The sequence below is a fragment of the Eretmochelys imbricata genome, chromosome 5, assembly GCF_965152235.1.
Source record: "Eretmochelys imbricata isolate rEreImb1 chromosome 5, rEreImb1.hap1, whole genome shotgun sequence".
Classification (NCBI taxonomy): domain Eukaryota; kingdom Metazoa; phylum Chordata; order Testudines; family Cheloniidae; genus Eretmochelys; species Eretmochelys imbricata.
The window spans coordinates 136,298,723-136,320,436 of record NC_135576.1 but is presented as its reverse complement, the minus strand read 5'-3'; the positions used below and the strand labels follow the sequence as shown (position 1 = coordinate 136,320,436).

At 48.3% G+C, this 21,714-nt stretch overlaps 1 protein-coding gene across 5 annotated transcripts in view; it reads left to right on the top strand.

The window, feature by feature from the left end:
- LOC144265359 (class I histocompatibility antigen, F10 alpha chain-like) overlaps nt 1-21,714 on the top strand; it is a 594,986-nt gene that overhangs the window by 69,517 nt on the left and 503,755 nt on the right. Inside the window, exons 7-8 of one of the 5 annotated variants that reach the window (XR_013346263.1) lie at nt 3,056-3,311; nt 5,874-6,417. The exons of 2 other annotated variants lie outside the window; for them this stretch is intronic. Coding sequence is in view for 1 of the 3 variants with exons in the window: in XM_077817983.1 (XP_077674109.1) it covers nt 3,056-3,186 (131 nt within the window). In the remaining 2 variants the exon portion in view is untranslated. Of the gene's footprint in view, nt 1-3,055; nt 6,418-21,714 lie in introns of those variants that run through there. 2 more of the 5 variants (XR_013346262.1, XM_077817983.1) reach the window with 2 other exon arrangements.

Below are 21,714 nucleotides of genomic sequence, written 5' to 3'. Positions count from 1 at the left end.
TGATGTTGTTAAATTACTTTGCCGCATTCTGAGCAGGTATCCCATGATGCAATGTTCTACCCACCCCCCTGCACCTGGACCACCCTGCCAAGCTCCCCCAGTGCCCGGATCCCTCCGCTGAGTCCCCCGTACCCAGACATGCCTGCCAAGCCCCAACCATCTTCCCCGGACCTCCCTGCAGAGTCCCCTTCCCCCTGCACCCAGATGCCCCCCACACCCACACTGAGGCAACTGCACTCACAGTGCCCCACACAGAACCTTCTCCCTGCACATCTGCATCACCCCATCTGAAGCCCCTCCCCACTTGGATCCTGCCAGACTGAGCCTGCCTGCCCGCACCTGGATTGGGGGGCAGGACTGGGCATGTGTGCGAGACTCTGTCCTTCTCATTTGCTATCTCGGTGCACCCAGCATGGAATCATAGAATCATAGAATCATAGAATATCAGGGTTGGAAGGGACCTCAGGAGTTCATCTAGTCCAACCCCCTGCTCAAAGCAGGACCAGTCCCCAATTAAATCATCCCAGCCAGGGCTTTGTCAAGCCTGACCTTAAAAACTTCTCAGGAAGGAGATTCCACCGCCTCCCTAGGTAACGCATTCCAGTGTTTCACCACCCTCCTAGTGAAAAAGTTTTTCCTAATATCCAACCTAAACCTCCCCCACTGCCACTTGAGACCATTACTCCTTGTCCTGTCCTCTTCTACCACTGAGAATAGTCTAGAACCAGCCTCTCTGGAACCACCTCTCAGGTAGTTGAAAGCAGCTATCAAATCCCCCCTCATTCTTCTCTTCTGCAGACTAAACAATCCCAGTTCCCTCAGCCTCTCCTCATAAGTCATGTGTTCCAGACCCCTAATCATTTTTGTTGCCCTTAGCTGGACTCTCTCCAATTTATCCACATCCTTCCTGTAGTGTGGGGCCCAAAACTGGACACAGTACTCCAGATGAGGCCTCACCAATGTCGAATAGAGGGGAATGATCACGTCCCTCGATCTGCTGGCTATGCCCCTACTTATACATCCCAAAATGCCATTGGCCTTCTTGGCAACAAGGGCACATTGCTGACTCATATCCAGCTTCTCGTCCACTGTCACCCCTAGGTCCTTTTCCGCAGAACTGCTGCCTAGCCGTTCGGTCCCTAGTCTATAGCTGTGCATTGGAGGGGCAGGCAGGGTCCAAAGGGGATTCTGTGGCAGGCCTGGCCCTTGTGCTGTTTCACTGCTGTGCAGATTGCTGGATAGGGGCTGGAGCCCGGGCTCTAGGACCTTACAGGGTGCGAGGGTCTCAGAGCTCTGGCTCTAGTCTGAGCCCAGAAGTCTGCACAGCAATGAAACAGCCCCATAGCTCAAGCCCCAGAAGCCTAAGTCAACTCAGCTGGCATGGGCCAGCCTGTTGTATCAACCAGGCAAGGTACGAACAAGCTTCAACTGGACTTTATTTTCAAAGTGGAAACCTCTTTACCAAGCTGCTGCTGCACCCTCTGTAGCTCTCTCCCAGCCTTGCAACTTCTCCCCTCTCCTTCCTGTTTCCTGTCCTTTCAGACTCCCAACGGCCAGTGCTCCCAATTCTAATAATCACAAGCAACGTCTGAACACCACATTCCCTCCTCTGTTAAGAAACTCTCCCAATTAAAATAAACATTATTGTTCTAACCACAGGAACAAGTATGAAACAAGACACTATACTGTTGGCAGAAATATGACACTGAAAACGCTGGAGATACTACATAACCTAGTCTCTCGTCCAGACAGGTGGTCGTCTGGGTCTGACAGGCCGTCCGTCAAGCCCCGGGTGCAGTGCAATGTCTTGTTCTGTTGGTACTACGGTGAAGTCATCCCATGCAGACTGGGTGTTGGCATAATCTCCTCTTGGTGCATAGGCAGGTGCCAGAGAAGAAGCATTCCATACCCGCCCATCAGAAAGTCGATAGGTGCAAGGTCCCTTCTTCTCCATGATTTTAAGAGGAGCTGTGAATTTATGGTCCCCTTTGCGTAAAATTCCAGGGTTTCGTATTCTAACAAAGGAACCACACTCAAACTTTGGTTCCTTAGCACCCTGCCGCTTGTCTATGAAAGCCTTAGACTTCGTTTGGTTCTGTTCAACTGTTTTTCTCACATCTTCCTCGTTTGGGGCATCTGGTCGTGCCTTTAACAATCCGGCAATGTTCAGTTTAGTATTCATCTGTTTCCCATGCAGTAACTCTGCCGGTGATCTTTGCGTGGTGGTATGTCATGTAGCCTGCTATGCTTGCAAGAAAATCAATAGTGAAGGGAATCCGCAATCACCCTTCTAGTTTAGCCGTTTGCAAACTCTCTTTCAAACTTCTGTTAAACCGTTCAATTTCCCCATTGGCTTGAGGGTAATATAGGGATGACCTTCTGTGTAAAATGTTCCTCTCTGCTAGAAAAGTTTCAAACTCCATGGAAGTAAATTGACTACCATTATCTGAAACCAGTTCTTGGGGTTACCTTCCCTGCTAAAAACTGAAGAGAGGAACTTAATTACTGTAGCAGAAGAGATTTGCGATGTAAACACTACCTCAGGCCATTTCCTGAAATAGTCTATTAAAGTGATGGCATAATGGCAGTCAATTGGAGCAGTATCAAAGGGACCTACACTATCAATCGCCACTTTTTCCGATGCAGATGCAGGAAGAGGAACAGGCTATAATGGAGGGGTACATGTCACTGCTGTCTTATCATACATTTGGCAAGTGACACAGGATTTTATGAGTGCTTCAGTTTGAGAGTCCATCCCTGGCCTCCAATACAGATCCCGTAGTCGTTGTTTGGTTCGGACACTTCCTGGATGAGTATTGTGTGCCAAGTGTATGAGTTTTGACTGTAATTCTTCTGGCACAGGGAGCCGGTGTGTACCAAGTAGCACACAGCCATCAAACAAAGAAAGTTCATCCCAAACTTTAAAATAAGGCAGCAAAACTGGGTCAAGGTTTTTAGGGTGACTGGGCCATCTCTTTGTCAGAAATTCCCGTAGTTTTTTGTTGAATTGGACACGCTGAACAAGCAGCTTGAAATTGTTCTCTTGTAACTGCAGTGAGAGCGCTTGTAATAAGCGCAACCACGACATCCTCATCCTCCGGTGGACCATCTGGTGAAGGCAAAGGCAGGCGAGAAAGGCAATCAGCAACCACATTTTGGTTTCCAGGCTTATATTCCAGTTCCTAATTGAAAGAGAGTAGTCCTGCAGACCATCGAGCAGTACAGTATCCTGCTCTTCCCAATCCTTTCGTGGTGAGCAACGTCGTCAAAGGGCTGCGGTCTGTGCGCAACTTGAACGTGCGGCCCCACAGGTAAGTTCTCCATTTTTCAGTAGCCCAGACACAAGCAAGTACTTCTTTTTCAATTGTAGAATATTTCTCTCACCATTACTTAGTGTCCTTGAAGCAAATGCAACAGTCCTCTCTGTGTTGTCTTCATGCAATTGTGTGAGAATAGCCCCAAGTCCATAATCAGAAGCATCTGCAGTTACAATTGTGGGTAATACAGGACTGAATAGTGCAAGTACTGGACTATGTACAATCAAGTCTTTCACCATTTCGAAACCAGCTTGTGCATCCGTTGTCCACACTAAGGTTGAACTTCTCCATAGTAATTCCCCTAACGGTTCAATGACAGAAGCATAACTGGGAACTAATTTTGTATACCAGGAGGTAAGACCCAAGAAGGAACGTAAGGTTTGCAAATCTGTTGGAGGAGGAGCATTTGAAATTGCCAGGATATGATCTGGATCATGTTTTAGTCCAGCCTGTGAAATTGAATGCCCCAGAAAGGAGAGTTCAGTTTGTCTAAATTTGCATTTGGACCTATTGATCTGGAGGCCTGCTTTGCTGATACAGTTTAGTACAGACTGCAGGTTATTGTCCTGCTCCTCAGAAGTATTTCCAAACACGATAATGTCATCCAGATAGCACTGAACTCCATGTTGATTCTTCAGAATCAATGACATCATTTTTTGAAAGGCACTTGGGGCAGATGAGAGACTGTATGGAACACGTTTAAAACGAAATAGTCCCTCATGTGTAATAAACGCTGTGAGGTCTGTGCTATCTTCATGCAACATAACCTGGTGGTATATGCTCTGCAAATCAAGAGTAGAAAACATCTTTGCTCCACGGAGTTCTGCAAATACTTCTTCTATGTGAGGAAGAGGATGGCTGTTAATTACAATAGCTTTATTTGGCTCCCTTAAGTCCACACAAAGGCAAATGCCTCCACCCTTCTTCTGCGTCACTACGACAGGTGAAACCCATTATGAGGAGTTGATCTCTTCAATAATGTCCTTTTGAACAAGTTTTCTAAGTTCCTCTGAAACAGCTTCCCTGACTGAAAATGGTAAGTGCTGTAACTTCTGTTGTACAGGCATCACATTATTGCGCATTTTAACTTTATGCAGAAACCCATAAGCACAGCTGAGTTTCTCCTCAACCTGGTGCTGGGTCCCAGCTGAAACTGGTGTGTGTGCCGCAAGAGTGCTTTGCTGAGGAAGATCAATTCATCCATTAACTACCCTGAGATTTAAAGCAGCCAATAAATCTCTGCCAAGGATAGGAGGGCCTTTGTGGAGAATGTAGAACTCTGCAGTTACACAGCAATGACCAAAAGTAACTATTACTGGCAGGCAGCCATGTACTGGAACATAGTTTTTCAAATAGCACACCAAGTGAAGTTTGGGTTCAGTCAGAGGCACATCTTTAAAGTAATGCAGATAGATGGAATCAGGCAGTATAGATACTGCTGAGCCAGTGTCCAACATTAGCTGAATAGAGTGTGATTTGTCTGAGGGTATGGCGGAAACATTTACAGTGCACTTGATCTGTTCTGGAATATGCGCAGTAGTGATTTTGTCCACGCTCAGCACAGTAACATCTGGTATTGTAACTGTATGCACCTGTTGATTGAACTGGCTACTGTGACATACTTTAGCAAAATGTCCAATCTTTTTGCAATGATTGCACTGAGCTACTTTTGCCAGACATCCTGTGTAGCTTGCAAGGTGTTTTGGGGATTCACAGCGAAAACATGCTTTTACTCTATTTTGAATTTGTTGATTCATTGGTTTTTCATTAGTTTTCCTCTTTGCAATTGTGTGTCTGTGATGGTACTGAACTTTTCTGCAAAGGAGTCACAGCCTGGACTGTGCCTCCTGTATCCATGCTCATTATTTTGGCTTCAGCTGTAGCTGACTCAATCTGAGTAGCAATGGTTATTGCTTTTTCTAGTGTCAGTTGTGGTTCTAGAAGTAAGCGTTCTCTTACATGAAGCATGGTTGTTTTCTCAATGAGCTGGTCTCTAATTATCCCATCTGCCATATCCCTAAAGTCAGAAATTACAATCAGACGCCCCAGGGAAGCAATATACTGCATTCTCGTTTCTCCTGGTTTCTGCTCATGCTGGTGAAATCTGTAGTGATTAGCTACTACTTTCACTTTTGGCACAAAAAAATTCTTTAATGCAGTGAGTGTAGTCTCATATTTATCATCTGCAAGAGGAAAAGGGTAAAATATACACTGCCCTTCTGCTCCAAGGCAGTGGATTAGCAGAGCAAGCTTTCTTACTTCAGAAATCTCTGTAGCACTGATTGCAAGCAGGTAAATCTCAAACCTATGGATCCAGGTAGTAAAATAAATTGGAGGCTCACCTGAGCATTGCAGAAAGGCTGCAGGTGGGTTCAGAGGCAGAAGATCCATCCTCGTTGCCAAAATGTTGTATAAACCAGGCAAGGTACGAACAAGCTTCAACAGGACTTAATTTTCAAAGTGGAAACCTCTTTACCAAGCTGCTGCTGCACCCTCGGTAGCTTTCTTCCAGCCTCTCAACTCCTCCCCTCTCCTTCCTGTTTCCTGTCCTTTCAGAATCCCAACAGCCAGAGCTCCAAATTCTAATAATTACAAGCAACATCTAAGCACCACACAGCCACAGGGTTTTCTTTGCTGGGTAAACATATCCTTCTGTGCTTGACATATATGGAAATATATTAATATTGCCATCTGCCCTGTGGAGCCCTAGAGATGTGCCTGGTAAGCAATCTATTTATCAAAACCCATTTCCTGAATCTGTTTTGTTGTCTGTATTGTTGACAGCTATTTTGAAATAAATTACCAAAACAACTGAAAAATGGTATGATTATATTGTGCTGCTTTGACAAATGAAAGATGCAGAATTTTACAATATCGTGCACTGAATTTTTATTTTGGGGGGCACAGAATCCCCTCAGGGGTAGCATATGTTTGTTAACACTATGCTATATGCTACAAATGGTAATGCTATGTTAATAAGTTTTGGTTTTGCTATGTAGCACCTGCTTTACTCTTCTATTACTTCATTCTAGTGTTCTTCATTCTGACAATGTTAGTTCTGCTTGTTCTGCAAAATCAATAAACTTCTATAAAAATTAAAGATTTCATGACTCCTTTGCATTGATCTCAGAAAATACAATTATTTTGCTATCTCACAGGTTTTTCAAACATCTGTCTACAATCAATCTGTGATGGGTTGGACGCCCCCCACGTACTGGGGGTTTCACTAAGTGCCTCCTGTTCCACCAACCTAGATTCCGTCTCCCTGTTTTGCTGAATTCGGCTCTCCGGTCTCTTGCAGCACACACACACAGGTAGGGCCACACCCCACTGCAGCCACAGACTAAAGTCAGCTCCGTGTGAGAGGATTCACCCAGCACTCACCTGCACACCTCTGCTGGGGGATAAACCCAAAATAATATTTTCTTGCACTGTACAGAAATATCTGTACAGCACGAGCTCATAAAATGTCGCCCTATTCCTTAATGTGAAGAGAGATGTGGACGATTTCTTGGCCCCCCCCCCAAGTTAGAAATTACATAAACTGCGTTTAATAATAAACAAAATAAATTGCATTAACTATAAAAGGCAGAATTTTGGTGGCTAAAGAGATAGCAAACAGAACAAAGCAGATTACTAAGCAAATAAAACAAAATACGTTACTAACTAAGCTTGATTCACTAAAGAAACTGGCTACAAATAATATTTTTTCACCGTAAATATTGTCACAGGCAGATTATACAAAGTCTTGAAAGCCAGTGACATCTGTCTGCAGCCTGAGATTTCCGGTATTATTGCTCACAAGCTAGATGCCCTTCCAGCCTGGGGTCAACCCTTCTTTCCCCAGTTCAGTTCTTGCTTCGAGGTGCTTTTCAGTGTCTCTTTGGGTGGGGAGGCAGAGGAAAACCACAAGGATGTCACTCCCCTACCTTATATAGCTCTTGTGTATAGTGGGAACCTTTTGTCTTCCAGTGGAAAAACACTGGCATTCGAAAGGGGGGAGGGTCCAGTATCAGATGACTCAGACCCAGGTCTCTGCAGGACTGTGGCAGCCATTACTCTCAAGCTGTCTGGAGCATCCACAGGAAGACTAAGCCCTTTCACAGTCCACTGTCTTTGCGAATGGGCCATCTTCTGTCTGGCTTGTCACTGTTGTACCTGCAGGTCTAGTTGTGAGTGACACCCAAAGTAACCCATTTGAAATACAGATACATGGTCAATATTTCTAACTTCAGATACAGAAATGATATAGTCACATAAATTGGATAATCACATTCAACAAATCGTAACCTTTTCAATTATATCTTCCATGAGCCATCCTGCATAAAGTACATCTCATTTCTGCCATATCCATATCATAAGCATATTTCCATAAAGAATATGGAGTGTAACATTACACAATCAATCTGGTTTACATTAGCACATATCCCCAGTATGGAACACTGGCTGTTGGCATTTATTCTGTGATATTAATCATTTATATGATTTGGAGGCTAGGATGAAAATTTAAAATGATCTGGACTAACTGGAGAAATGGTCTGAGGTAAATAAGATGAAATTCAATAAGGACAAATGCAAAGTACTCCACTTAGGAAGGAACAATCAGCCACACACATACAGAATGGGAAATGACTGCCTAGGAAGGAATGCTGCGGAAAGGGATCTAGGAGTCATAGTGGACCACAAGCTAAATATGAGTCAGCAGTGTGACACTGTTGCAACAAAAAGTAAACATCGTTCTGGGATGTATTAGCTGGAGTGTCATAAGCAAGACATGGGAAGTAATTCTTCCGCTCTACTCTGTGTGGATTAGGCCTCAACTGGAGCATAGTGTCCAGTTCTGGGCACCACATTTCAGGAAAGATGTGGACAAATTGGAAATGGTCCAGAGAACAGTGACAAAAATTATTAAAGGTCTAGAAAACATGAGCTATGAGGGAAGATTGAAAGAACTGGGTTTGTTTAGTCTGAAAAAGAGAAGACTGAGAGGGGACATGATAACAGTTTTCAAGTACTTAAAAGGTTGTTACAAGGAGGAGGGAGAAAAATTATTCTCCTTAACCTCTGATGTTAGGACAAGAAGCAAGGGGCTTAAATTGTAGCAAGGGCGGTTTAGGTTGGACATTAGGAAAAACTCCCTAACTGTCAGGGTGGTTAAGCACTGGAATAAATTGCCTAGGGAGGTTGTGGAATCTCCATCATTGGAGATTTTTAAGAGCAGGTTAGACAAACGCCTGTCAGGGATGTTATAGATGGTGCTGGACCTGCCATGAGTGCAGGGGGCTGGACTCGATGACCTCTCGAGGTTCCTTCCAGTGCTATGATTCTATGATTCTATATATTAATGATATAATATTAGATATATAATATAAATAATAACTTTACTTCCTGGAAAAACAACGAGGATTCTTGTGGCACCTTAAAGACTAACACATTTATTACAGCATAAGCTTTCATGGGCTTCAGCCCACTTCTTTGGATGCAGAAGTGCAAGCTGGTGTTTGGCGGGTGAATAAATATATGCTCACAGAAATGGGTGTGAAGCATTACTATGCAGAGGACCAGTGCTAATGAGGTCAGTACAATCAGGGGGGATGTGGCCCATTACTAACTGTTGATGAGGAGTTGTGAATACCAGAAGAGGGAGAACATCTTTTGCAGTGAACGAGCCATTCCCAGTCTTTATTCAGGCTGAGTATGATACAGTCAAACTTGCCAATGTATTCCAGTTCAGCAGTTTCACACAGAAGTCTGGTTTTGAAGGGTTTTTTTTAAGTATGGCAACTTTCAAGTTTGTCACTGTGTCATAGAATCATAGAATATCAGGGTTGGAAGGGACCTCAGTAGGTCATCTAGTCCAACCCCCTGCTCAAAGCAGGACCAATCCCCAATTAAATCATCCCAGCCAGGGCTTTGTCAAGCCTGACCTTAAAAACTTCTAAGGAAGGAGATTCCACCGCCTCCCTAGGTAACGCAGTCCAGTGTTTCACCACCCTCCTAGTGAAAAAGTTTTTCCTAATATCCAACCTAAATCTCCCCCACTGCAACTTGAGACCATTACTCCTCGTTCTGTCATCTGCTACCACTCAGAACAGTCTAGATCCATCCTCTTTGGAACCCCCTTTCAGGTAGCTGAAAGCAGCTATCAGATCCCCCGTCATTCTTCTCTTCCGTAGACTAAACATCCCCAGTTCCCTCAGCCTCTCCTCATAAGTCATGTGTTCCAGTCCCCTAATCATTTTTTTTGCCCTCCGCTGGACTCTCTCCAATTTTTCCACATCCTTCTTGTAGTGTGGGACACAGTACTCCAGATGAGGCCTCACCAGTGTCGAATAGAGGGAAATGATCACGTCCCCTGATCTGCTGGCAATACCCCTACTTATACATCCCAAAATGCCATTGGCCTTCTTGGCAACAAGGGCACACTGCTGACTCATATCCAGCTTCTCATCCACTGTAACCCCTACGTCCTTTTCTGCAGAACTGCTGCCGAGCCATTCGGTCCCTAGTCTGTAGCGGTGCATGGGATTCTTCCATCCTAAGTGCAGGACTCTGCACTTGTCCTTGTTGAACCTCATCAGATTTCTTTGAGCCCAATCCTCCAATTTGTCTCGGTCCCTCTGTATCCTATCCCTACCCTCCAGCATATCTACCTCTCCTCCCAGTTTAGTGTCATCCACAAACTTGCTGAGAGTGCAATCCACACCATCCTCCAGATCATTTATGAAGATATAGAACAAAACCGGCCCCAGGACCGACCCTTGGGGCACTCCACTTGATACCGGCTGCCAACTAGACATGGAGTCATTGATCACTACCCGTTGAGCCCGACAATCTAGCCAACTTCCTATCCACCTTATAGTCCATTCATCCAGCCCATACTTCTTTAACTTGCTGGCAAGAATACTGTGGGAGACCATGTCAAAAGCTTTGCTAAAGTCAAGGAAAAACACGTCCACTGCTTTCCCCTCATCCACACAGCCAGTTATCGCATCATAGAAGGCAATTAGATTAGTCAGGCATGACTTGCCCTTGGTGAATCCACGCTGACTGTTTCTGATCACTTTCCTCTCCTCTAAGTGCTTCAGAATTGATTCCTTGAGGACCTGCTCCATGATTTTTCCAGGGACTGAGGTGAGGCTGACTGGCCTGTAGTTCCCAGGATCCTCCTTCTTCCCTTTTTTAAAGATGGGTGCTACATTAGCCTTTTTCCAGTCGTCCGGGATTTCCCCCGATCGCCATGAGTTTTCAAAGATAACTGCCAATGGCTCTGTAATCACATCCGCCAACTCCTTTAGTACTCTCGGATGCAACGCATCCGGCCCCAGGGAGGTTGACGTGCTCTCCCACTGGTTTGTGAATGTTCCCATTCTTGATGTCAGATTTGTCTCCATTTATTCATTTGCATAGAGACTGTCCGGTCTGGCCAATGTACATAGCAGAGGGGCATTGCTGGCACACGATGACATATATGACATTAGTGGATGTGCAGGTGAATGAGCCCCTGATGGTGTGGCTGATGTGATTAGGTCCTGTGATGATGTCACTTGAGTAGATATGCAGACAGAGCTGGCAACAGGGTTTGTTGCAGGGAATGGTTCCTGGATTAGTGTTTCTGTGGTGTGGTTGTAGTTGCTGGTGAGTATTTGTCTCAGGTTGGGGGGCTGTCTGTAAGCGAGGACTGGCCTGTCTCCCAAGGTTTTTGAGAGTGAGGGATCATCTTCCAGGATAGGTTGTAGATCCTTGATGATGCACTGGAGAGGTTTTAGCTGGGGGCTATAGGTGATGGCCAGTGGCATTCTCTTATTTTCCTTGTAGGGCCTGTCCCGTAATAGGTGACTTCTGTGTACCTGTCTGGCTCTGTCAATCTGTTTCTTCACTTCCCCAGGTGGGTATTGTAGTTTTAAGAATGCTTGATAGAGATCCTGAAGGTGTCTGTCCCTGTCTGAGGGAATGGAGCAAATATGGTTGTATCTTAGGGTTTCATTTTAGACAATGGATCGTGTGGTGTGTTCTCGATGAAAGCTGGAGGCACGTAGGTAAGTGTAGCAGTCAGTAGGTTTCTGGTGAAGAGTGGTGTTTATGTGTCCATCACTTATTTGCCTGGTTGTGTCCAGGAAGTGGATCTCTTGGGTGGACTGGTCCAGGCTGAGGTTAATGGTGGGATGGAAATTGTTGAAGTCCCGGTGGAATTCTTCAAGGGCCTCCTTCCCGTGGGTCCATATGATGATGTCATCAATGTAGTGCAAGTAGAGGAGGGCACGTGGGTACAAGAGCTGAGGAAATGTTGTTCTAAGTCAGCCATAAAAATGTTGGCATCCTGTGGCGCCATGCAGGTATCCATAGCAGTGCCACTGACTTGAAGGTATAAATCATCCCCAAATCTGAAATGGTTATGAGTGAGGACAAAGTCACAAAGTTCAGCCACCAGGTTTGCCGTGACATTATCGGGGATACTGTTCCTGGCGGCTTGTAGTCCATCTTTGTGTGGAATGTTGGTGTAGAGGGCTTCTGCATCCATAGTGGCCAGGATGGTGTTTTCAGGAAGATCACTGATGGATTGTAGTTTCCTCAAGAAGTCAGTGGTGTCTCGAAGATAGCGAGGAGTGCTGGTAGCGTAGGGCCTGAGGAGGGACAGACATACATAGCCAGACAATCCTGCTGTCAGGGTGCCAATGCCTGAGATGATGGGGCATCCAGTATTCCCAGGTTTATGGATCTTGGGAAGCAGATGGTCTGAGCTCTAGGGGTGTGTCTGTGCGGATTTGTTCCTATGTATCTTTAGGGAGTTTCTTGAGCAGATGGTGTAGTTTCTTTTGGTACTGGATCAGAGGATAGTGGCCTGTAAAATGTGTTGTTGGGAGAGTTGTCTAGTGGCCTCCTGTTCATAATCCGATCTCTTCATGATGATGACATCACCTCCTTTGTTACTTCCTGGCTCTCCCATAACCCCACAGCTCCCCAACTCAGGGCCATCCCTCCCACATCCTCTCTCCTTCACCTTGTCACGCTGCAGAGATCCTGGGTTCCCCACATCCCTGATTAAAAATCTGGCGCAGCAGTCACTCTCCTGTCCAGGAAGGAGGGTTGGGTAAGAGCCTGGGGGTGTCTGGCAGGGCAGCAGCTTTGGGACTGGCAGACCCCTGCCTGGGAGCGGAGCTGAGGTGAGGAGGGGCCATTGGTGCAGAGTCACTTTCCTGCCCAGCCCCAGCTCTTTCCCAAACGTCTCTCCCCTCACCTGGAGTCTGCAGCTCAGGAGCTGGTGTTGGCAGAGCCTGGGGCTACCCAAGGGGCTGGTTCCAGCCCCCACCCGGAGAACGTCCCCCTCCCCCCCAGCTGGGCACAGAGGAGAGCTAGGGAAGGGTGCCCCCCGCACACACCCCACTGGGGAGCAGCAGCAGCTCAGCCCGGTTCCTGGATCACAAGTTCTCAACCTGCAGCCTGTGGGCTGCTTGTGGCCCAGTCTACACACGACGGCGACCCATGTGACATCCCCGGGCCATACAGGTAATACTGTATACAGCTCACAATGACAAATAGGTTGAAAACCAGGGCAATAAAGGCAGCAGGGGTGGCGTCTGACCCAGGAAGTTCAATCTCTGATCTGCTGAGCAGCACTAGGGATGGGCTCCTACGAGGCTCGTCCCAAGACTGCTCCCTGGCACCATTTGCTACCAGTAGCAGACTCTGGCACCTAGATCCTCCCGTTTGCTATGCTGTCAGCATTTGCTACATCCCACCCACCCGTCCCCATCTCCTGGACTTCAGATAGCAAATTCTCACAGAGCGGAGTCTGCCTGTCACAAGTTACTGCCCGTCACCTTTGTCCATCTCCTGTCTGGCAATAGCCACTGGGTGCCATAATACACAGACACACGGTGGGACTAAGAGATGGCGTGCCATAGATTTCAAGTCCACAAAGATCTGCAGGGCCTCCAGCTGCCATTAACTGTGTTCAGTGTTGCTGGACTGAATGGAGGAATTAGCTGGATCAGCTTGACAAAGAAGAAAGTTGGACACAGATCTGCCGTCTCCCATGAACAACAGACATCCTTCTGCTGGGCAAGGGGGCAGCACCTTGCTGGTTAAACATCCAACACATAGCGTAACTGGCATGTTTATCGTAACAGCAGATAGGGAAAGAGGAAAAGCAACAGAGAAAGTTCTTTGGCTCACAGGGTGATCTATGCCCTGAGCCTTTAGCTCCCTTTACAGCTTCAAGCAATCACTCTAATGGGAGGCAAATAGCCGAGGGGAGGCTACAGAGATGTTTCATGATGCATAGAGATAAGGCATTTGTGGCTACATCGTTAACCTCTTGGGTTCAGACCAAATATTGCAAAAATCCATTAATTTTGCGCTGCTGTTTGTGCTTTGGGTGTTAAATTCTCTTCTCTAAGGGGCGGACAGTACTGTATTTTGGCACGACGCACACTACAAGGGCTGGCAGGACAGTGGGTGTTTCCCCTCCACTCCTGCACCAGCTCTGGAGGCACCATCTTACTAAATAGCAATGCTACAGATCTTCCTGGTTTACCCATTGCCTTTTTGAACAAGACCCTTCGCTGCCTCTCTGGAACACACCTCAAGGTAAAATCCTCCAATATAAGAACAGGCTGCAGAAGTGTACCTGCAAATATTAACTTATCCCTTGCTTTCCCCCCCCCCCACCCCCTCCCAGCCGTTGTACAGGCATCCTATTCAAGGGTGAAGTAAGGTAGAAAATGTCCTTCCATCTCCAAGAGCAGCCCAATCTGGAAAAGCAGATGGGAGAAGGCTTGACAAAGCCCTGGCTGGGATGATTTAATTGGGGATTGGTCCTGCTTTGAGCAGGGGGTTGGACTAGATGACCTCCTGAGGTCCCTTCCAACCCTGATATTCTATGATTTAAAAAATGAAACCAAAGCAACATGTTATCATGGTTGCCATGGAGATGAGTGCTGGGACAAGAACTATTTCTGTTAGCTCTGAGTTCTCCTAGCTCCTGCAATGAACAGTCCATGCATAGAGAGGCATTATCAGCCACTGAATGCCTGACAAATCTTGAAGGGAACGGAAAGAAGATGAGAAAAGACGTGTTGCATGTCTGAGTTAACGATTTGAGATTATCAAAATAACAGGCTCAACTGAAATGATTTAAACTGAGATTATTAATCAGAGATTACCATACCACTATACAGAATATAGAAATAAACAGATACATTACCACCCTTTGTTGTCAGACTAAGAGTCGGATATGTGTCTGTCCTGACACACAGTTTTCATTCTCCCGGAGTTTTCATATCACTATCATTATACAGGGTTTCAGACAAAGGAAACCTAGTTGCCAAGAATATTCTCCCAGAAACATATGTTGTGATGGCATTTTTAAACAGTCTCAGTTTACGTGACTCCTATGTGAAGGCATGATTATTTACAGCTGAGAGGACTAACAATTCTTGAAGTTAATAGCTCTCAGTCTTTCTTACTCCACAATCATGCTTCCATGTTGATTTCCTGAACAGAAAACATCTTCTATAACCTATAGTTTCCCTTGTCTACACATGCTTATGTTCACATTTTATATATATATGTTAAGGAGATGGTTATCAAGAATATCTAGAGTTTTACAGACATGAAGGCGGCCTAGAGTTATTAAATACAGCAGAATGAATACATTCCTGACTAGGGTTACTGGTTGGTCAAGACCAGTGTTGAAGATAAAGATTCTATAGAATAATTAACATATATCTATAAATGAATCAAATATACAGAAAGAACTAAAGGTATTACTATTTACCAGCAGGTACTAATAGCTGAAATTGTGGTTTCCTCCCAGCAGAGGATCCTGTAGGCAGAAGTGAGGAGAAGAGGTTTCCAGAAGTGATGTGAAAGTCTCATAAGTGAACAGAAAGAGATGGAAAGGGAGCGCCTGGCCCAGGAAAGTGAGATGATGCATCTGGTGCAGATGCAAACAGCTGTGAGGGAGAACATTCTGTTGCCAAAATCATGACCAGCCGCCCAATCGAGCCATGTCCTGCACCCAGGGGAGAACACAGGATAGTGCAGTCTCCATTGACACCACCCCCTCCCGAGTAGCAGGGCTTTGCCCCCACTATTCCACCCCCAGAAAAAGCAAAGGGTGAGCGGATGGTCCCTTCTGGCCTTAAGCTCTATGACTCTATGCCCAGCTCCTAGCACCCAGCTTTCATGAGAGTGGGAGCCCATTGGCACAAACAGAGGTTCATTCAGCACTTTGACTATGTTCAACCTCCGCTTCATTGGCCCTACATTTGCACTCAGGGCTGGATTAATGCAGAGGGTTTAGGGGCTGCAGCCCAGGGCCTGGGGCCCACTGCATCTTTTCAACTGGCCCGCCAGTGTGCCCCTGCAGCCTCCAGGCGAGGGACATTCAGGAATATCTGCATGCTGGCCCCGTCCCCAGCACTGGCTCCGCAGCTCCCATTAGCTAACCACGTCATGGAGCAGAAAAGTACGGAGCCGGTGCAGACAGGGATCCTGTCTTAGCCCTGCTGTGCTGCTGACCAAGAGCTGTAAGCACTTCCCAGCCAGAGCTTGCACCCCGCACCCCCTCCTGCACCCCAACCTGAGCCCAGAGCCCCAACCTGCACCCCAACCCCCATTCCAGCCCACAGCCCCCTTGCACCCAAACTCCTTCCCAGATACCACACCCCAAATCTCCTGCTGAACCTCAACCCCCTGTCCCATGCCTGGCCCCACCCCGGAGCCCACCCCACCAGCTGGAGCTGCACCCCCTCCCACACCCCAATCCCCTGCCCCGGCCCTGAGGCCACTCTTGTACGCCAAGCCTCCAGGAGCCCCACAAAATCTAATAGCCCACAGGAGAGTTAATCTGGCTCTTGCTGCAGTATGTTATTTGTTAACTTTTTTTAATCAATTGGTGTTATTTTTTCAAATGTCCAACTCTACTAAAAAAAGTCAGTCTGCAATATTTCCGTCAATATGTAACATTCCCCAAGCATCAATTCCTAATAAAATCAAAACTGCAACATATTTCAGTCATTTCTTTGCTTACAGCACATTCATTTCCTGCCCTTCCACCTTGGTAGATTCACTGCACCTTCACGCCCCTATTTCCTTTACTGTTTCGGGGTGTTACATGGTGGCATCTTCTTTGCCTGTTCCACACATTCCAGAAAATCGCTCCCTGTCCACCATTCACCCATCAGCGCGGATCTCCCCCAAAGCACCTGGCACAGAGCTGTCCATCTGCAGCTCCCCAGCGTATCGTCCTGAGCTGCTGGCTCCTCTCCGGGGAAAGGTTCCTGCGCCAGGGAAGCAGAGGCTGAGGTGGGTCTCTCAGAACCACAGGGGGAACCACAAACACCTGAGTGTCCACACTCACCTTGGGAGCAAAGGTTCCCATCTTCATTGCAGAAAACAAAGCAGAAGCTCCTGTCACCACCGACCTGTCCAGCCCAGCCCACATGAATACCGGTGACCTTGCCAGGGCGACCAACCAGGCCTTGCAGCACCATGAAGAAATAGCCCAGGCCTTTGATAAGCTGTAAGAGCTGGTGCGGGGGGCAAGGATTAGGCACATGAGTCCCACAATGCCACTCAGGAACCTCAGACAGGCAAAGCCATCAGGAACTTCCTGTGCAGGGCCAAGCTTCACGCCCCCGCCGAGCAGCACCCCTCTGGAGCAGCACATGCGTCCCCAGCCGTCGAGCCAGCTGCACTGCACTGGTTAGCTACACGCCTGAGCCTCTCGCATGTGGGGAGCTCCCGCCTGGCGCTGGCCACGCGCAGGGCCATCCTTAGGGGAAACAGCACCCTGGGCAAACCTGCATTTTGGCACCCCTGTTCGTAGATGCCTTCCAAGGCTCCCCTTCTCCCCCGAGCCCACCCTGCGTCTACCCCCCCCCATTGCCCCCAACTCCCTTCCATGACCTCGCACTCCAGGCCCACCCTGCTTCTTGCCTCTTAACCACAGCACCTCCCTGACCACGGCACCCACCCGGAGGGCCGGTCTTGCCCCGCAGTGACTCACGTCTGGATGCCATGGTGATGGGCACCATAAGAACCCCACAGCGGTCACGTTGACTCCCCCAGCCAGTGCCACAGGGACCCCTCGTCTGGTCGCTGAGCAGGACAGCCAAGAGGATGGAGCAGGCGTTCGGCCGCGCTCCAAGAGGGCGAGCGAGCTCTGGGGCAGGCGTCCCTCTCCTGCACCTCCCAACCTCTCCCACTCAGCCCCGCATCCAGCTCCTCTGCCAGAGCCCAGAGGGTCGCAGCCCAAGGGGGGCGCTGTGACAGGAGGGCACCAGAGGGCTGTGGTGGCTGGGGTGCATGGTGCATGGTGACCTGAGAGCCCCAGAAAGCGGGGGAAGGAACCAGACGTGGCTGGATAGACTCACACTGGTGTGGGGATACCAGGAGGGGGCAGTGACATGCAGGCTCCAGAAGGGCAGATTTCTCCCACCCCAATACTGAGCCTCTCCAATCTTCAAGTGCCCCTCCCCTGGCCCAGAGCAGGGGGCTATTGGGGGAGGGGGCGGTTAACATGCTCCAGCGCAGTGGAGGGAGCTAGGGTGGGTGGTGATGGTGGAAGGTTGCTCCTGAAATATCCCCAACCCCCTGCACTAGCGTGTCCCTTTGGGCTGAGTAAGAAAAAGGGGGAGCTCCTGAGAGCTGGAGAGAATGGCAGCAGGGGGCTGGGAACTGGGAGGCTTGGGGACCTGTACGGTCAGAGTGTGGGGGACCACCTGGGAACTGTGTTGACATGGAGGGGGGCTGGGAGCTCTGGGCATAGGGAGTGCCCCAGAAGGTGTGTGAGCTGGGAGCACAGGGAAAGTCCCCTGGGAGCTGGGGCGGCTAGAAGCTGGGGGACTGGATCGGGACCCCAACACTTACTTGGCTCTCTGCCCTGCAGTTTTAATTCCCAGTCCCTTCCCCTCCCCTCCCCTCCCACCCTGGAAGAGTCTGGCAACTTCCAGCTCCCATTGGCTGTCCATATTCATCTTCCATTGGGCCCATGGAAAGAGGAACAGCAGGGCTGGGACAATCTGGGGTGGTGGGGGGAGGGGAAGGAGAGTGTGGCGGGTTCACTTGTAGAGCCCCCCCTTGGGACTGTCACTTGATGTGCTGAGATACCATGGAGCCTAACCCTTCTGCCAGCCTGGGCACCCCTTGACTCTGCCTTGCTGAGCCAGACCCTGCAGGCCCCCTCCAGCACAGACCCAGAGATAGGACCACACCCTCTGCCGAATAGACACGGAGATTCCCTCAGCCCTGGGGCAGCTCAGTTAACAGGATCTTGCCCCAGCACCCAGTGCACAGCCTTCCTGGGAGCCTGAACCCCAGATAAACTCGTCTCACCCTGTATAAGTTGTACATAGTGAGAGTTCATATCATTCGTCCTCTTTCTCCTTGTAAAGAGAGATATGCACAGACTATTCTCCCCCCAGGGAACAATTACTTACACTGGTTTTATTAATGAACAAAAGTGATTTTATTAAGTACAAAAGGTAGGATTTCAGTGATTATAAGAGATAACAGACAGAACAAAGTATGTTACTAAGTAAAATAAAACAAAACGCAAGGCTAAGCTTAATACACTAAGAAACTAGTTACATGTCATATCTCACCCTCAAAGATGTTCCAATAAGCTTTTTTTCACAGACTAGACTCATTTCTAGTCTGGGCCCAATCCTTCCCCCTGTTTAGTTTATGTTAGTTCCAGCAGACATCCTGAATGGTGAGCAGGGACTTTCTCCTGACTGGCCGCAGCTTCTCTCCTGTTTCACCCCCTTATATAAATTTGGCAAAAGGCAGGAGTCCTTTATTTCAGCTTGACCGTCCCAGTTCCTTATGGAAAAGTACCTGGTTTACGATGGATTCCAGTAACAGGTGACATGGTCACATGTCCCTGTGAGACCCCAGTCTCCATACTTTATGGGCTAGCCCACACACCCGCAGGAAGACTTACAGGAAAACAAAACCATTCACAACTAGTTCTAGTTAAATGGAGCCATCCAGTTCCTGAAATACCATTAATGGCCCTCCCTTCTTATGACTACATTAGTAATACAAGTTTATACCAAATATTTCTAACTTCAGACATAGAAATGATACATGCATACAAATAGGATGAGCACATTCAGTTGATTATAACTTTTTCAGTATTACAAGAGACAGTTTGCATAAAGCATATTCCAGTTATGTCATATTCAGAAGCATATTTCCATAAAGAATACGGAGTGCAACGTCAGAGGGAGACCCAGCTCGCAGTGGCAGAGTGCAGGGGCAGAACTTGGGGCCAGGCTGGGAGGGACACCTTGTGGGTGGGGAGCAGGGGGGCTCTACTCTGGAGCACGGAAGCAGACCCTCTTGGCACGCCAGGCTGCAGCCCGCAGGCAGCCTCTGCACCACGGCGCCCCCTGGCTACAGCACTCTAGACAGGGGACCACATTGCCCTGCCCTAAGACTGGCCCTGGTCACATACTTCTTCATGCCGAGGGGAACTCTCGTGTCAGGACTCCACCCCTGCAGCTCTGGGGTGATCGCTGCACAGTTCTCTAGGAACCTACACTTCAACCTCCCCACGTTCTGTTCCCACTGCCGTTCCTCCCAGCTCTGCAGCACTCTCCTGCCCCACCAGCCCATGCTAGTTGGCCAAGCCCAGACATGGCACTCCACCCAGGGAAGCCACTCCGGGAAAATGTCATGCAGAGGTAACTGCCCAATTTCCTCCTCCTCCTCCAGCCATACATGCAGGGCATCACTGTGGGTGTCTCCCAACCCGTCCAAAGCTGTCTGGCTGTGTGACTGCCATGACACGTGGAGCAGCCTGTTTGTATCAATGATTGTGGGGATCGCACCATTCAGTGGTGTTTCCTTCATAGTGCCTGGCAGCAACCTAAGTTCCCTCTAAGCCGCGCAGCTGTGCAGCAGGCTATCAAGGCCATGCAGGTGGGGAGAGGTGCCTCTCCCTTGGCCCCGTGCTGCTGCACAGAGAGGGCTGGGGGGACTCCTCACTCCCTGCTTCAGCCTGTACCCCCTCATCCCTGGCCCCACCTCAAAGCCTGCACCCCTAGGAGGAGCCCTCGCTCCCTGCACTCCAACCCTCTGCCCCAATCCTGAGGCCCCTCCTGCACCCCAAACCCCTCAGCCCCGACCTCAACCCAGAGAACGCACCCCCAGCTAGAGCTCTCACCCCCAACACTCCAACCCGCTGCCCCAGCCCTCAACCACCCCATACTCTGAACACCTCGGCCCCACCCCTACCACACATCACCTCCTTATTGGTGCACATAACATTTATTCCACATATGGATGTAAAAAATTAGAGGGAACATTGCATAAGCAAAGTCATCTAGCTAAACTGGTGGTTCTCAACCTATTTACCATTGTGGGCCACAATGCAGCTTTCTCTGTGTTATGTGGGCTGCATCCACACAACATGTATACTACCTGAATGCCCCTCATGATGTCACATGAGCCACAGCTGTGGGCTGACTGGGCTGCAAGTGGCCCATGGGTTCAGAACCACTGAGCTAAACCTTCTCGATCCGTGAATTCATGGTACCTGCAGGGAATAAACAGCAGAGCCCTGCTAGACTCTATAATTTAAAAGAAACACGTAAAGAGACTTTCCTGAAGGTCCTATCTCACCCCATGAAGGCCCATTCTCACATTCTTCTCCTTTGCAGATGAATGAATCTGAGAATCTCAGACCCATGTTATTCCTCCTCCTGCACAGCAGGAAAGTCACAAATAAATAGTCATCCCAAGGCCAAGCTCAGGACATTGCATTTCAAACCTCACGGAGACCATTATTGCTCCTGAATGTATCCATTTTATTAAATAACGTACTATCAAGTAGAAATGAAAAGTTGGACCCTCTCCCTATGCTGGAAGATAGGGATAGGGTCAGGGTCCAGAGTGACCTAGACAAATTGGAGGTTTGGGCCAAAAGAAATCTGATGAGGTTCAACAAGAACAAGTGCAGAGTCCTGTACTTAGGACGAAAGAATCCCATGCACTGCTACAGGCTGGCGACCGACTGGCTAAGCAGCAGTTCTGCACAAAGGGACCTGGGGATTACAGTGGACGAGAAGCTGGAATTGAGTCAACAGCGTGCCCTTGTTGCCACAAAGGCTACCAGCATACTGGGCTGAATTAGTAGGAGCACTGCCAGCAGGTCGAGGGAAGTGATTATTCCTCTCTATTCGGCACTGGTGAGACCACACCTGGAGTATTGAGTCCAGTTTTGGTCCGTCCCCCCCACTACAGAAAGGATTTGGACAAATTGGAGAGAGTCCAACGGAGGGCAACAAAAATTATTAGGGGGCTGGGGCACATAATTTATGAGGAGAGGCTGAGGGATCTGGGCTTATTTAGTCTGCAGAGGAGAAGAATGCGGGAGGATTTG